The sequence below is a fragment of the Tympanuchus pallidicinctus genome, unplaced genomic scaffold (genome assembly GCF_026119805.1).
Source record: "Tympanuchus pallidicinctus isolate F22 unplaced genomic scaffold, pur_lepc_1.0 scaffold8, whole genome shotgun sequence".
NCBI lineage: Eukaryota > Metazoa > Chordata > Aves > Galliformes > Phasianidae > Tympanuchus > Tympanuchus pallidicinctus.
The window spans coordinates 51744915-51760359 of NW_026294802.1; the positions used below are offsets into that span (position 1 = coordinate 51744915).

Sequence of the window (15445 nt, forward strand, 5' to 3'; positions counted from 1 at the left end):
TGCTTCCTCAAGTAACAGGCTCTTAGTGGCTCACATAAGCCTCTTCTCCTTCGTTGATTTCAACAGCCATTAAAGGCTGCTGCAGACAGGTGACACTGCTGGGTGTGTGCAGGTGCTCACAGCAAAGCCACCCTCTTAGTGCCACCTCACCCTGTGTCCATTCTTGTTTATTTCACTTCTTCCCTCCTCTGTAGAGATTATTGTCCACCATTGTCCAAATTATTTGACTTTAATAATGTCTTTGCAGTCTTAAAGTCCCAAAGACTCTGACCTTTAAGTGTGCTGCAATTATAGCTGGAGCTTTGCATTCTTTGTCTGTAGGAGCGACCTCCTAGCAATATAATGACACATCCTGTGTGAGAGATGAGAGCTGCTGAGTTCAATACAAGATGTTCTCTGTGCCACAGTGTGACCTTTCCTGCCCAATTAGCTAGAATGTGGAATTAGCACATGTTTTTTATAGAGGCAAATATGAAGATCGCGTGTAAAGTTTTAGGTGTTCCTCAGACATGTGTTGCTTTTGCTGCCTGAAGGAGCTGTTTAAATGCTTCTATCAGTCAATGAAGCAAACGGTGATGCTGCAATTAAAATTTCCGCCCTTTGAATTGCTCTGTTGAAAGTATTCCATCCCTTCAGCCTGTGGGAAGTGAGCTTTAAAATCTGCTTTGTGTGAGTCCCGTTTGTCTGCTCTCCCATTCATTTCAATTCATCTTATTTCTGATGACCCATTTATCTAAAATAAATAGTAGCATTTTTCCTTATCAGCCACCCCCATACCCACCTACCCAATTATTTTAAGAGTGTTGTCACAATTCACATCCGTGAATTCAAATGCTGGGCTGTGACCTCATTTAATGAATCAGGAAGGGGGAGGAATTTGATTATGAAGAGGAGCTTTTATTTAGACATACATTGTAGTAATCGGGATTGATAAGAAGATATATTCAAAAACATTGTGAAAATATAATGGCCTTCTAGTAAGATGTACTTTTTTCTCCCCCTAATTTATTCCCATTGAGCAGAACAAGCAAAAGAAACAGCAGAGTCTGCCTCGTATCTAGACAACATCTCACCTTTTCTGGTAGAATCAATTTTTAGTTCAATGTAACATAATCTGAAAAAGTGTTTTTAATGAAACCTGGTATTAGGAGAAATGTATTTCTGTGCTTTACGTTTCTATGCATTGCTGAGGATGCTGGCAGCATGTTTGAGCAAGGGGGTGGCAAATGCAACGTGTGCATCTCTCACCTGCCAGGGTGAAAAAACATGGAGGAAAGGCTCAATCTGCTTATAATCCAGCCTTCTGGAAACATAAGTACTGATAGCAGAGGCCAGGGTAGTTTGAAAAGGGCAGAACCACTCTTGTTTGAAGATTAGGGCTGAAAGAGTAAGAAGAAACTGCTGTCCTGCAGCTGCCCACACAGGCTTTGTCCTGCCTCCTCTGTAGGCAGCTGGGTTGCTGCTTTTCTGGGTGCTGTCACTGAGTCCTTGTGGTCGCCCGTGGCTTTTTGGGGAGGGTATGGTACAAAACATTGTGCTGTGAGATACGTGGCACTTGGGAGGGAGTTAAACCTGGCACTGAACAGGGACTGGGAGAGGAGTTGTGGAGGGTGAGTGGTGGTGTTTGGGTCATGGAAGCGCTGGGGAGGTGGGCAAGAAGGGGAGGCGCTGCGACGTCTTTAATTCAGCGCTCCTCCTCAGCTATTGATAACTTGAGCACTGACATTTCTTTACATTATTTTTATCCTGAGGGTGGCAGCTTTTATTGAAAGTGAGGGGGTTCTTGGAGCTTTCGTTCTGCATTAAAAAAAAAAAAAAAGTTGGGCTGACAGTCTTACAAAGCCAGAATGGAAAATAACTTTCCCTCTTCCATGTGTGCCAGAGCTGCATAATTTCTGTGTAATACCCTGATCAAAATCATCACGTGCAGGCCCGGGTTTTTTGAGAACTGCCTCTTGCTGTTTCCTCGCTCTTGCTACAAGTGACAGGATAGACTTCTCACTGCCTGTTTTTGTTCTTGTTTTTAGGGACCTCGCTGCCAGAAATTGCCTCGTAGGGGAGAACCACTTGGTGAAGGTGGCAGACTTTGGCCTGAGCAGGCTGATGACAGGTGACACGTACACTGCCCACGCTGGGGCCAAATTCCCGATCAAGTGGACAGCACCAGAGAGCCTGGCCTACAACAAGTTCTCCATTAAATCTGATGTCTGGGGTAAGAATTTGCACGAGCAAATTAATTCAGGTGATAGTCTTGTGCAGACTTCCTGTCCTGTTTTGGGCTGTGAACTGAGGATGCTGCGAAACATCTCAGAGCGCGCTCCCCTCTCTGAGCTGCGTTGTTGTATCAGAGTGCAGGAATTAATCTCTGCCACGTCGGTCTTGGTGTGGAGAACTGAGGATGCAGGCCTGGCTTTACATGTTGGAGTCATTGACAAGTATGAAAACAAAGGACACCGTGGTGTTTATAGAATTGTATGAAATGGGGCTGCAGGGCAGCCGTGCTGCTGACTTGATGGAGCTCTGGCACAGAGCTGTGAAGCAATATATTGCTTTATCGCCAGGAACTTTCAAACTACTTTAAGGAGAAAAGTGAGGATCTGGTTCATTTTATGTTAAAAAATTATGTGTGTATCTGTCTGTCTGGTGATAGCTCCGAGCTCGTCTTTCTGCATTGTAAAAGAATAATCTTTGGAATGAGATGAGCAGAAACAGAGAGAAAATTTGATGACAAATGGTTATTGAAGAGCCCTGAGGTGCTGATGATAAGACTGGGCTTAGCTAAATGGAGCTAAATTCTATGAAATCTGACTGCAGAGAATCTCATTCTACTTTTTTATCAGCCTTTCTTTGGGTTTTATATCTCTCCCATAGCTACTGGTCAAATTCTCAGAAGTGCCCGGTGACATACGATACAAGTTTGCAGGACTTCGTCCCAGGGGCGCTTTGAAAACGTTACCCCAGCATCTGCTGTGCATTTAAAAGATGAGACAGTGGTGAAGCAGCAGTGAAGTTCTCTGGAGCTTTGAGGAAACGGTGCAGAGAGAGGCTTTGTTTTGAGGGATCTCATAGGGCACGGCTGACACACAGTGTTTTGGAGATGAGGGAGCTGAGCTAAGCGTTTCTTCTGCGCCGAGCTGCTGTGTGACGCTGCTGGCCGCGTGGCTGCAGGGAGCCCTGCTGTACTGCAGTGGTGGAGTCCTGGAGATCTGAAAGGAATATTGGGTATCTTTAATTAGGCTTGGTGTGACCTTGCAGAGTGACAGTCAGTGCGGTGGACTTGGGGGTCTGATCGGAGCGAGCTGGCTGTCCCCAGAGGTCATGGCTGCTGCTGGCCATGCCAGGGTTTAGATGCTTTTCACCTCGCTGCCCCGAGACAGAAATCAAAGAAAATTGTGCACAGAAATGTCTAATGTAAATTGCCCTTGGTGGTGTTACCATGTAATGTGATGTGATTTCCTTACTTATGCAGAATTGTAATCGCTTTCTCTTCAGTTTAAGACCAGAATAGGGTGACTGAACCAATTACATGCAGGTTGTTGAACTGGTGTTGAGTCTATTCTGCATGGCTGACTCCTGGGTTAGCTGCCTGACCCCGGTGCTGACCTGCATCCCCGCTGAGTCTGGGGACTTGAATGCCTCTCCTGTTTCAGGAACCTTTTTGTGCTCTCCCTTTTTCTGCTCAGCTTTCCCTGTGACCAAAATGTCTCACGCAGACTTGGTCCCGTTGATCGCATCTGCTGAAAATCTGCTCTCGCTGCCAGGCCCCTCTTTCCCTTCCAGTCTGCAGCTAAACAAGGGCACCCCAAAAAACACTGAGCTATTAAAACGTGCCAGTCCTCTAGGGAGAGACTGCAGATGAGAGGAGCTGTCAAACTGAGAGAGAGACTGCAGTGCTGCAGTGAAACAGTTTCAGCTAATCCACTGTGAAGTCTCTTAATTGTGCCTTTAATAGGACTTGAAGGATCTCAAGGCGTTCAGGTTTGAGACAACTGATACATTCAAAATTAGTCTAATTCTATTCTGTCATATCGCAGGAGACTTGTCTGTGCTGACGAAGAGGCTTGTTCCACTGCTTGAACAGTGAAGCTAATGCTGAGCATGGAGTCTGAGCCACTCAGAGCTGGTTTAAGTGTGCTGCACTGTTTAGTGACCGCTCCCACTAAACAGTCTTCTCAAATTTAAGATGAAAACAAGGTTTGTTGATTTTTTTTTCTTTTGTTTCTTTTCTACCCACAGCCTTTGGTGTTCTGCTTTGGGAAATTGCGACCTATGGCATGTCCCCTTACCCTGGGATTGACCTGTCTCAAGTCTATGAGCTGCTGGAGAAAGACTATCGCATGGAGCGCCCTGAAGGCTGTCCTGAGAAAGTGTATGAGCTCATGAGAGCATGTAAGTGTTCTTCAGCTTTGCAAATGCTGCTTTGTGGCTCTTTGGAAATGCAATGAAAGTGGCTGCATCTGGTCACATCCACCCAGAAATGAGAAACTCTCTGTTGGTTCTAGCGAAGATGCAGTGCTGTGTGGAGGTGCTTGGTTAAAGCTGCTTTCCCCAAAGGATGGAAGCACTGTGAAGCCAGCCATAATTCCCTGCTGGGAGCTCACAGGCCTTGGGGAGAGATTTGTTGTTCAGCTCAGAGTTTTTTTTTCCTCCATTTCCCTGACCGCTTACAGAAAAACTTGTGCTGCAAGGGTGGCACGGGAGGTTGGTGGGCTTCTTAAGGGGCTGGGTGTTGCTTTTCCACCCTGGCTTTCTGGTATGGGACTTGTGATGTGGTGTTTTTTCTTCCTGAGGTGCTCCTCCCCTGCCCGTACTTTGGCTCAGTGGTGGTTGCAGGTGCCCAGCACCATTCGCACTGCGTTTCCATGTTGGTGTTTTCTCTCAGCTGTTTTATAAAAAAGGAACTGTGATAGCTGGCACCTCCTGGTGTGCCCTAATGCTTGTGTGGTGCTGGTAGGAAGTTCTCAGTGCTGGTGTTTTTGCAGGCTGGCAGTGGAGCCCCTCCGACAGGCCTTCTTTTGCTGAGATCCATCAGGCGTTTGAGACGATGTTTCAGGAGTCCAGCATATCTGATGGTAGGTCTGGGGCCCTCTGGGGCTGGCAGTTCCAGGGACAGGGGGCACCTGTGTGGTGGACTGTGCACATAGCTCACAGGAGCCTGTGTCTAGATATAAGGAGCCAAATGGCTGACCAGCCCTAAGGATCTTCTTTGTGTTGCTTCATTTCTTTTGTGCAGTTAACTCGGAGCAGTGCTCTGGTTTTTATATTCTGTGTATTACAGTGATCTGGTTTTTTTCTTCTGTGCGTTGCAGAGGTGGAGAAGGAATTGGGAAAGAAGGGCATGAGGAGTGTAGTGAGCAATTTCCTTCAGGCCCCAGAGTTACCAACCAAGACACGAACATCCAGGAGAGCTGCTGAAAGCAAAGATGCCAACGAGGGCTTGGAGACTGCACATGCTCGAGGCCAGGGGGAATGTGGTAGGTTTTAATTAAAGTCATTATTCCTTCAGGAAACAATAGAAAAACAAAAGGCATGCCCAGGTCTTCGCCTAGGAAAAACAGGTGCCATCTTTGTCTATCAGCATTGTATTTCTGGGTGGCAGGCTGCTGGATTTGCTTTCCTGCGTTCAGAACTCCTTTTATCGCTTATTACAGAAAGGCAGGCTGTTAATCTTGGGACCAGATACAAACATAGAGCATCTGGGAGTGTGAATCCATAGCTGGCTGAGCAGTTGGTGCTATACCTGCCGTTGCTTAGAGAAATCCTAGGAGTTCTTTCAACTTAATGGCAATTGCCTACAGCTCCCTATAGACCAGAGCCTGAGCACAGCCCTCTGGTCACATTCTCTTCCCATTCCCTGGTAGGAGCTATCAGTGGGATCTCCCACAGCATCCGAGCCCTGGGTAATCTGCTGTGTTCAAGCCTCTTTACACTACCACACTGCATAATTTAAAGCAGCACGATTGCTCAGGTTTAGCAAGCCCCATAAGGGAGGTTTCTTCACTGTTTCATCATACCAGTTCTGTGCTTGCAGCAGTGAAGAATATTACTCTTGGCAGGTACCAAATATAATTGCAGCAAGGGACAAAGAGGTATTTACAGAATCTTCCATGAAATTAAACTCTATTCAATCAGTTTCTCCAAGCATTTCTCTTCCATTTTGAGGTAATGAACGCAGTGGTAAGACACTGAATTTATACAGTAGATTTGTATTCAGTTTGCTTGAAAAAGAGCAAGATGAAAACAAAATACAGTGCATGATAAACACACCCTGTCTGACCATACGTATGACTGACCTTTTTTGGATGATGACAAACTCACCTAGTGGTACATGGTTGAGAAGCAAATGTACCTTTCAACAAAGAAGGAAAAAAAACAACACAGGGGGAGTGTAAAATGTTGGAAAGGTGTCAGTGACTTAAAGAAAAAAGGAAGTTATTTACAGAAGGGCTCAGGAACGTACTGACTTATGAATTGACTTGTTTTCTAATGGAAATACAAAGAATCTTCTGTTTCTTTTGGAAAAAGATTTAAATATTGAGCACAGTATGCCTGTATTTTTATTATAACTTAATTAATGCAACATGGTGTTAAGGACCAGTGGTAAATCCAGCCTGCTGTATATGGGAGGCATAATTGCCTAGTTTTGTAAGCTTTGAAGTCAAATAGCTTCATTTAAATACTTAAGGACTTTGAGAGATTCGAGTGCAGCAGGAATAATGTGATTTTAACATTATGCTGGTTATTATTTCAGTCTTTATTGTGAAAAACACATTTCCCATAGAGGTTTCATTGCAATTTCCTGTTCGGTTGTCAGTGTTCTCATAGTCCAGTGGCTGGAAGCTGGTCCTTAATGAAAGCTGCTGGTTTTCCCTGGGTCCCCACAGCTCCACTGTGTCTGGTCACAGTACAGCCCTGGCCACCTGAAGAGCTGTAGCAGCTCTTTCTATTTGTTGAGGTCTACCTCAGTTTACATATGAATGGTTCAGCACTTGGTCCTTTGGAAGCATGCTCTTCTCCCAAAGTTTTTCTTCTAACTCTCCCTCCTCAGCCTGCCCTCTGCATGGTGATCACCGGTATGTGACTGAGAAGCTGCCTTCTTTTGATCTATGTGTCTGCTTCATCTCCTTTCTTACTACCTACTTGAGCTCTAAATGTATATGCTGCCCTAAAGGCATTGCTCTCTTGAATTAGCATGCCATCTGAGTGCCTGGCCTGCAATGAGACCCCCAGTCAGTCAAATACAGAGACATGCAGGACTCAGTATAAATTTATTATAAACCACTATTCATTTTTAAATACCTCTTGTAAGTGGAGAAAGGGTCACCCCACCGCTTCCTTCTGGAGCAGTCCTGCTGAAGGAGGCTGCTATTCCCACTCCCCTCCACTACTGCGCTGATCTTCGTGGTGATGTGACCTGAGGCATTCAGCTGCCAAGGGAGTCTTGGTTTCTGCTTGTGAAAGAGTTATTTCCATTCCCTATGAAGAATGACATCAGGGAAGGAGGTTAGCAGTATCAGAAGCTAAAAGAACAAGGGTGGATTACATAGATTTCTTACTAATTCAGAGGGTCAGTCGTTCTAAAGGCAGCAACCTCACAGGGACTGAAGAAGCAGCCTCATTATATTTGTCTTCTTCTCAGTATGAAGTTCAGACAAAGTCTGTAGATGCGAGGATGGGAATCTGAACGTAAACAGTTTCTGGTTGTATGTTGCTGTTTAAATCAGAGTCCTACAGGGAGCGTAGTTTGGCAGGTGAGTGTGTGGGGCATTAGGGATCACGTTCAGTCTGGGCTTCAGTGTAGCTGTACTTGCATTACTCCTGGTCTGAGGGTGGTTTTCTTTTCAGAACCTGAAATGCTTTAGATCCTGGAAGAAAGCAGCTTCTCCTGGCTGTTGAAGCAAAGCTCAGTAGTCTCTTTTCTTTCCCTTGCAGACCCTCTGGACCATGAACCTGCTATTTCTCCTTTGCTGCCACGGAAAGAGAGAGTGGCCCTGGAGAGCAGTTTGAATGAAGATGAGAGGCTGCTTCCAAAAGACAAAAAGCCCAACCTGTTCAGTGCCCTTATCAAGAAGAAGAAGAAGACTGCCCCTACCCCTCCGAAACGGAGCAGCTCTTTCCGAGAGATGGATGGCCACTCGGACCGCAGGGCGGGTGGGGAGGAGGAGTGCAGGGATGCTGGCAATGGAGCTTTCATTGCTCCTCCCACAGAAGCAGCTGACGCCTCCAAGTTCCAGAGCCCAAGCAACGGGGCTGGTGTCACCAATGGGGTTGTCGCTGGGAACTCTGGGTTTTTGTCTCCCCACTTAAGGAAGAAGTCCAGCACAATGAGCAGCAGCCGGGGGGTGTCTGGTGAGGAGGAGAGCAGCTCCAACTCCAGCAAGCGTTTCTTAAGGTCCTGCTCAGCCTCCTGCGTGCCCCACGGCGCAAAGGACACGGAGTGGAAATCTGTGACTCTGCCTCGGGATCTGCAGTCCACAGGACGCCAGTTTGATTCCTCCACTTTTGGGGGACACAAAAGTGAGAAGCCAGCGCTGCCTCGAAAACGGGCCAATGAGGCCAAGACTGACATTGCTGTCAGGGGGACGGTGACCCCCCCTCCACGGCTGCTTAAGAAAAACGAAGAGACCACTGATGATGTGTTCAAAGATGCGGAGTCGAGTCCTGGCTCCAGCCCGCCCACTCTGACTCCCAAACTTGGCCGTAGGCAACCCGCCGTCCCCCCTTCCTCCAGCGTGCTGCACAAGGACGATGGAGTCAAATCCAGTGCCTTAGGTACCACTGTGACAACGGACCAAGGTTCTGCTGCCAAACCCAACTCTGCTGCGTTTGCAGGTGCCAGCAAAGCTTCTGTCGAGGAGCCGCGGCTGAGGAGGCTCAAGCAGACCTCAGAGTTGGCAGGGAAGGACAAAGGGAAGTTATCGAAGCTGAAGCCAGCCCCTCCGGTTCCACTGTCTTCATCCTCTGTTGGCAAGCCTGGAAAAGTATCTCACAGTCCCAGCCACGAAGCAGCAACAGATGTGGTGTCTGGTCCTAAATCCAAACAGTTGACTCAGGTTGCAGATGCTGTGAGCAGTGAAGCTGTCAAGCCAAACCAGTCGGGGGAAGGTGTGAAAAAGCTAGGGATCCCTTCTGTACCAAAGCCACAGTCCTCTACAAAGCTGCTGATGAGCACAGCAACCTCAGCTGCCTCTTCCTCATCTGTACCCTCTGCCCCGGGGGGGGACCAGCCATCGTCTACGGCCTTCATCCCTCTCATATCCACCAGGGTCTCTCTGCGGAAGACCCGCCAGCCCCCAGAGAGGATTGCCAGCGGCACCATCACCAAAGGGGTGGTGCTGGAAAGCACCGAGGCTCTACGGCTCGCCATTAGCAAGAACTCTGAACAAATGGCCAGCCACAGCACTGTCTTGGAGGCTGGCAAGAACCTCTACACCTTCTGCGTGAGCTACGTGGACTCCATACAGCAGATGAGGAACAAATTTGCCTTTCGGGAGGCCATCAATAAGCTGGAGAACAACCTGCGAGAGCTTCAGATCTGCCCAGCGACGGCTGGCAGCGGCTCTGCGGCCACGCAGGACTTTAGCAAACTGCTCAGTTCTGTGAAAGAGATCAGCGACATTGTTCAGAGGTAGCAGAAGCCAGGTTGGAAAAAAAATAATACATCACAGTGGGCCAAAGTCAACTGTGGAGAGAGTAACAGCATGTGTGGACTGACCGAGGACTGGGGCGTTTGGGTCTGGGCTGTGCGGAAGGCGCAGACTGTTGATGGACGCCCCGGCTCCAAAGAGCAGGGCTGTGCTCAAGAGGCACTTTCACCCTCTTAGCCCAGATTCCCTGTGTTTCATATACTTGTAATCGTCTTATCTGTGGAGTTCCTGCCTTGTGGACTACGAGTCTAAGTGCTGATGTCACATCATGCCTTTTTATTAATATTTTATTGTTCTGGACAAAACGTTAAGACTGAAGCCAGACTGATGGACGCTGAGATGCCATCCTCCTCAGGAGGACTTCCTACTGCGTTCTGCCCCTCCGCCCCGCTGTACACAAGGCTGAGTGTCTGAATAGCAATATACCTATTGCATTTCTTGGGAGAGCTGCAGCATGCATCCCTGGCCCGAGTCTGACATTTAGCCTGGCATTCATGCGACAGATTTGGAGCCTGAGAGAGGAGGGGGGGTGGGAAGTTGTTAATGTAACTTTAAAGAACGATAGAATGCTACAAGTGATGTTTACTCACATTCTTCCTATGATTCCACCTGCTGCCCTTTGTATCTGTGTTTTCAGCTGTTCCTTGATGCTGCTGAGCCCAGTTGAGCTGCCTGGGTTCAAACTGTCGCAGGCAGCACCCACTGATGCAGCAGCATTTGCAGATCTCCCCCGGTAGCACTAGAGGACTGGCAGAGGGCTGAAGAAGGACGCTGCTGGCGTTATTCAGGCTGCTGCTCGGGGCAGGGGGTGGCAGAGGAGGTGTGGGAGCAGCAGGCGGTGCTGAGCACAGCACTGCTCTATGGGTGACAGGAGGGGATAGCTTGGGCCGAGTTCAAAGATACCACTGTGCCTGCAGCAGTTGCTTCAGTTGAGCTTGCGCATCGCCGACGGGCAAGAACTGCTGTTTCTCTACTTGTGTTTGCAGCCTTTTCTGTTCTGTGGGCCTGGCTCCTGTGCTCCTCTTGAGACTGGTGCCCTTCCCTTGCCATGCCAGTGCCAGCTCCCTGTGGAGAGCTCGGACGCCGGTTCTTGGGGTTGGAACCGTCATCGCCTTCATGGCTGTGTGGCTGCACCCGTCGTGTGAGGCTCTGTGAAGACTGCAGCCACCTCTCTTTGGGCAGATCTCCCAAGGAAACTGCCCCAAAATGACGACAGCAAGGCTGCTGGGCTTCCTGCCCACGGTCCTGTAACCTTCCCAGCTGATGCGACACAGCTGGGGACTAACTGTGACCTGTGACTGTAGTGAAAAAGCAAGGTTTAGGGCTATTAACAGTGCAATTTAACTTCTTAACGGTTCCAAACAAGAAAAAAAAAAACATATTTTCTGTGTCCTGTTCCCCGTAACTTTTGTGGCCCCTCTTGTGTATCTTAAACACTGATTGCCTTCAACTGTATTTTATGCTGTTCTCTTTGGAACTGACGTTTTGTATATGACTTCCAGTAGTTCACTCTGTGTGTTCACGCCGTTCCTCGCCCTCACAAACAGCCCTGACTTAACCCATGACAAATGTTTAAAAGAAAATACACACTTCTGCCACAGGCTGCCTTTAAAAATGTAAGAGAAAACAAAACACCTTGGACTGTCTCTTTCCTGGAGGTACTGTTTTTACTTTGATAACATATTGTGCCACTATATTATACATTTGTATCTCGTTATTACACTACTTTTGTAGACTTGTCTTTTTTACAGTGTGTAAATAGCTCTGTCCTTCATCTCTGCGATACTTAAGGGGGTTGTTTCCTCTTTAATTTGGTCCAGTACAGATTGTTTCTGTACATGACTTTCAATTCTGCCTCCTCTCTTTCTCTACCTTCTTTTTTTTTTTTTTTTGATTCATTTTTTATTCCGGCCTCTCTTGCGTAGTGTATTTAAAAATAAATCAATGTTGAGGAAAGCCCGTGTTTGCCTGTTAACAAGTGTTTTCAGTGCCAGCTGCCTCTGCTGAAGGGCACCTTTGGGCAGGGGGGGTGGCACTGAGTTTGGTATTGAGTGCCAAGCAGTGTCTGAAAGGAGATGCTGTGCCTTAATAAATGAAGATAATAGAATCGCTATGGCTGGAAAGACCACCAAGATCATCCAGTCCAACCATCAGCCCGAGATGCCAGAGGGCAAAGCAGGAAGGGAAGGAAGAGAGGGCAGGTGAGCCCCAGCACGGGGTATGGGAGCTCAGCAGGAGCCCTGGCTGGGGTTGTGTGGGGCTGGATCCAGGCTTGAGGATGCTGAGAGCCTGTAGGCTGAGATGGAGAAGCTCCGCCTGCCCCTGCATAGGGTCCTTCCTGGGGATGTCCGTCCCTGTTTGCTGGGTTGGGCTGCTGGCGTGGGAAGGCAGAGGTCAGTTGACCCAGCTGGGGAAAGCCCTGGGATCTGGAGTTGGGAGTGAAAGAGGGATTAAAGGCTAAATTTAGCCGAGTACAGTAGGAGTTGATTTAACAGATCGATGCATTTAACAGTTTGATTGCTCCAATTTTCAAGGCTATTGAGCTTGAAAGTGAGAGTGCTCTAGGGGAAAAATAGCTGTGTTTGTGTTTTTGTTTTGCTTTTTGTGCCTTCGAAATTACAACGTTCACTCTTTTAAGTTTCCCTTTAATGTCATCCTGCCTTGTTTTTTGAGTAGTTGCTTGTCATAAGATGGAAAACGTGGTCAGTGTTTTGTGTGCAACTCTTTCCCCAGCTGGGTTGGTGCTGGAGATGTGTGAAGCACTGCTCACACTGATGGGTGCAGCTCCCTGCCTGGCCCTTGGATGTGCACTGATCCTTCCACCTCTGCTGAAGGTCCCATCTGTGCTCGGTGATGCAGGGATGCTGTAGCCCCTTGTTAGGAGTCCTTTGGCCGTTCTTCAATCCGAGCCAAGCACCCACTCGTGTCTGGGAGCTTTGCTGTGCCTGCTGTGTGCCGGCAGCGCAGAGGGATGAGGACAAACCCAGGTGATGGGATCCTGGTGGTGGCTTCCTGGTGTCCCTTGGTGCAGCCCCTTCCCCACCACCCACTGCCCAGAGCACAGGGCCATCTCAGAGGACGACTGTGGGCGCTTGTGCAGCTCTGCCCCAGGTGAGCACTGCAGCAAGCGTTGGCTTTGGCTTTGAAACAGCATAGAGAAAGGTTGTGCCTCAGTCAGAGCCTCACTGGGCACGTGGCTTTGTCATGCTGTTCTGACCCCGTTCCTCTTTGGGATGATGAGCCCGCTCCCAAACAGTCCCCTTCCTCTCCTCCTCCCCTCCCTCCCATTCCAGCACAGGGTAAAATTGATCACTGCATATTTATTGATGTTATGAACACTTGGAAAAAAAGGAGGACGAAAGAAATGTTGCCATAGAAACATCGATAGAGCCTCCCATCCCCAGCACTGGGGGAAAGCAGTGTGCCCACAGCCCTGTGCTGCTGGGGGGCTCCTGGGGAGCAGAGGAGAGCTCAGATTTGGGGGACCACGCTCAGCCCCCCCCCCTCCATGCCAAACTCAGCACCACCTGCATCCCTGCAAACCCCAAATCCTACCCCTCCCACACCCACGCTCCCTGCTCTGTCTGTCCATCTGTCTGTCTGTCCATCCGCCCTCCCACACCCCTGACCCATGGACCCCTGTCCCCCTGCCTGCAGCCCCTCCAGCCCTGCTGCGCCGAGTGCTCTGTCTGCTTGATGGATGTTTCAATGCACCTCTTGGAGGCAGATTTCTTTAATATATATTTTTTATTTTTTCCCCACCCGAGTCCTGACGCAGCCTTTGGTTTTGAGGGTGCAACTCAGCGCTTGCAAATAATTGCCCTGCCGCACTTCTGCGCCTGCACTGAAACAGGAGCATCGTTTGGTGCTGAGTTTCCTGAGCGAGGCAGCTGGAGCTGGGATTGCGACAGCTCGGCCTTAGCAGGAGCACAGGGCAGTGTTGGCATTGGCAGTGCTAAATCTGCCTGAAGGAGAAGGCAGAACGGCTGGGGCTGCTGGGGGGCTCTTCTCCAAACTGCCTTTGGGGAACCAGAGCACAGGGTTGTGGCAGCCGGGGCTCTTCCAGCCTCTCTGCACCAGGTGTTCCTGCGTTGCTGGGCTGGATGGGAGAATGTGGGTGAGGGCAGGAGGGAACAGGGATGCTGGAGGTCAGTCAGTGCTGTGCCGCCCGCTGGGGATGGCTGCATCGGGTCGGTGCGGGGCAGGTTTGCGTGCTCGCATGTGGGTGTCTTAGGGGTAAGATGTTCTCCAGCCCCGCTGCCGTGTCTGGATTGGCACGTAGGAGCTCACTCATGCAAGTGGCAGTGTGACACTAAGCAGAATTTGCTGCCGGAGGGGCTTCTCATTAATAGGAAGGAGAGCGCAGAGCGCTGCTCCACACCCACGGCTGTGGTTGGGCTGTCCCCACGGGGACTGTCACTGCAGCATCACCCCCTGCACTGCACCTCCCTCTATCTATAACAGCAGTCCCAGCATGGCACGCACGGCTCCGGGACCTGGCCAACACGCCGTGTCCCCAAGGAAGGGATGCAGGGCTCCCTCCTCTTCTTCCATCTCTGAGGCTGGGAGATGTGGGGCAGGGCTGAGTGCAAAGCAAACGCGGTGCCTCCCCTCCCCAGGTCACCCCGGCAGCCACCCCGCAGCTTCCTTTGCTCCACGGCGAGGCATCAGGAACGGTGGGGATGCAGCTCACCCCGCAGCCCTCACCTCCCGAAACGGAAGGCGAAGCCACCTTTCTTCCTGCTGTAGCCATTGAGTTCCTCAGCCAGGTCCCCCAGCGTGCCGCCACCGCCGCGCTTCTCTGAGCCCTCCTGCCGTCCCCGTGGGCCCCCGCCGTGCTGCTGCCCGTAGCCCCGCAGCACCCGGGCGATGCCCAGCAGCGTGCCCAGCTCCTCGCTTCGCCGCCGCGTCGGGGCTGCCCACCCACAGGGACCCGCGGCCTCAGCCACCGCTCCTCGCCAGCGTGGCTCCAGCACATCCTCGGGGTGTCGGGGCTCGTGGGGTGGGCAGCAGGCCCCCAGGCTGAGCAGGATGAAGCAGGACAGCGAGTAGGATGCTCTCATCTGGGGGGACACAGGGAGGGAGAGAGATGGCAAAGCGCTCAGCATCCTTGGGGGCATCAAGGGCTTCCTCACGTGGAGCATCCCCTCTCTGTACCAGTATTGCTATGGGGCAGATACCCATGTATGTGCTGCAGCACCCTTAAAGAAGCCAGAAAACCCTTCCGGCACCCCTACAAACTCTGAGCTGCTCTCCCTGCATCTTTTCTCCTCCTGACCTCTCTCTTCCTCTCTACAAGCCTGCAGTCCCTGCTCTGGTCTGCTGCCAGGCCTGGCACGGTTCGGGTTGGCTGCGCGGGGCTGTTAGCGGGGCAGGCTGATGGGAGCAGCTGATGGGAGCTGCAGCCGCGTGCTCCTCTTAGCAGCACTGCAGGGAGGGCTTAAGTGCGTTCACCTGAGCAGTGCTCAGCTCTGAGCGCTCAGGTGCCACCCGCAGCGCCCCGTTAATGCGTGCAGGGGAAGGAGCTCGCAGCCATCGCTCTGCTTTATGGGGCTGAGCGGTGCCTGGGTGACCTTGGGCAGCTTCAGAGAGGGAGAATGGAGTTTTAATTTATTATTATTTTTCTTTTTTTTTTTTTTTTTTTTTTCAGGAGATGCTGCCTTAAAAATCGCTGCTGGTGTTGGGGGATGGGGTACCTGCCCCCATCTGGGTGCTCTGCTCTCCTGCAGACCCCTCTGAGCCCAAAGCACTGTGGGTCCCAGCTCCCCTCCTGCTATGGGCTTTGCTTTCCATGCCTC

General features: G+C 50.2%; 2 protein-coding genes across 3 annotated transcripts in view; one reads left to right on the plus strand and one right to left on the minus strand.

Moving 5' to 3' along the window:
- The window catches only part of ABL1 (ABL proto-oncogene 1, non-receptor tyrosine kinase), a 65470-nt gene extending 53867 nt beyond the window's left edge, over window positions 1-11603 (plus strand). For both annotated transcript variants that reach the window (XM_052669175.1, XM_052669176.1), the window contains exons 7-11: window positions 2028-2212; window positions 4237-4389; window positions 4983-5072; window positions 5310-5474; window positions 7933-11603. In XM_052669175.1, the coding sequence (XP_052525135.1) occupies window positions 2028-2212; window positions 4237-4389; window positions 4983-5072; window positions 5310-5474; window positions 7933-9632 (2293 nt within the window). In that variant the 3' untranslated portion in view covers window positions 9633-11603. The remainder of the gene's footprint in view (window positions 1-2027; window positions 2213-4236; window positions 4390-4982; window positions 5073-5309; window positions 5475-7932) is intronic.
- Window positions 11604-14350: 2747 nt separating this feature from the next.
- QRFP (pyroglutamylated RFamide peptide) lies at window positions 14351-14791 on the minus strand. The gene has a single exon (XM_052669182.1). It carries the CDS (start codon window positions 14789-14791, stop codon window positions 14351-14353), a length of 441 nt encoding a protein of 146 aa, XP_052525142.1.
- Window positions 14792-15445: the final 654 nt, after the last annotated feature.

Coding starts and splice junctions, on each gene's coding strand:
- QRFP (XM_052669182.1), bottom strand. CDS start 14,791: ATGCTCCACGTGAGGAAGCCCTTGATGCCCCCAAGGATGCTGAGCGCT.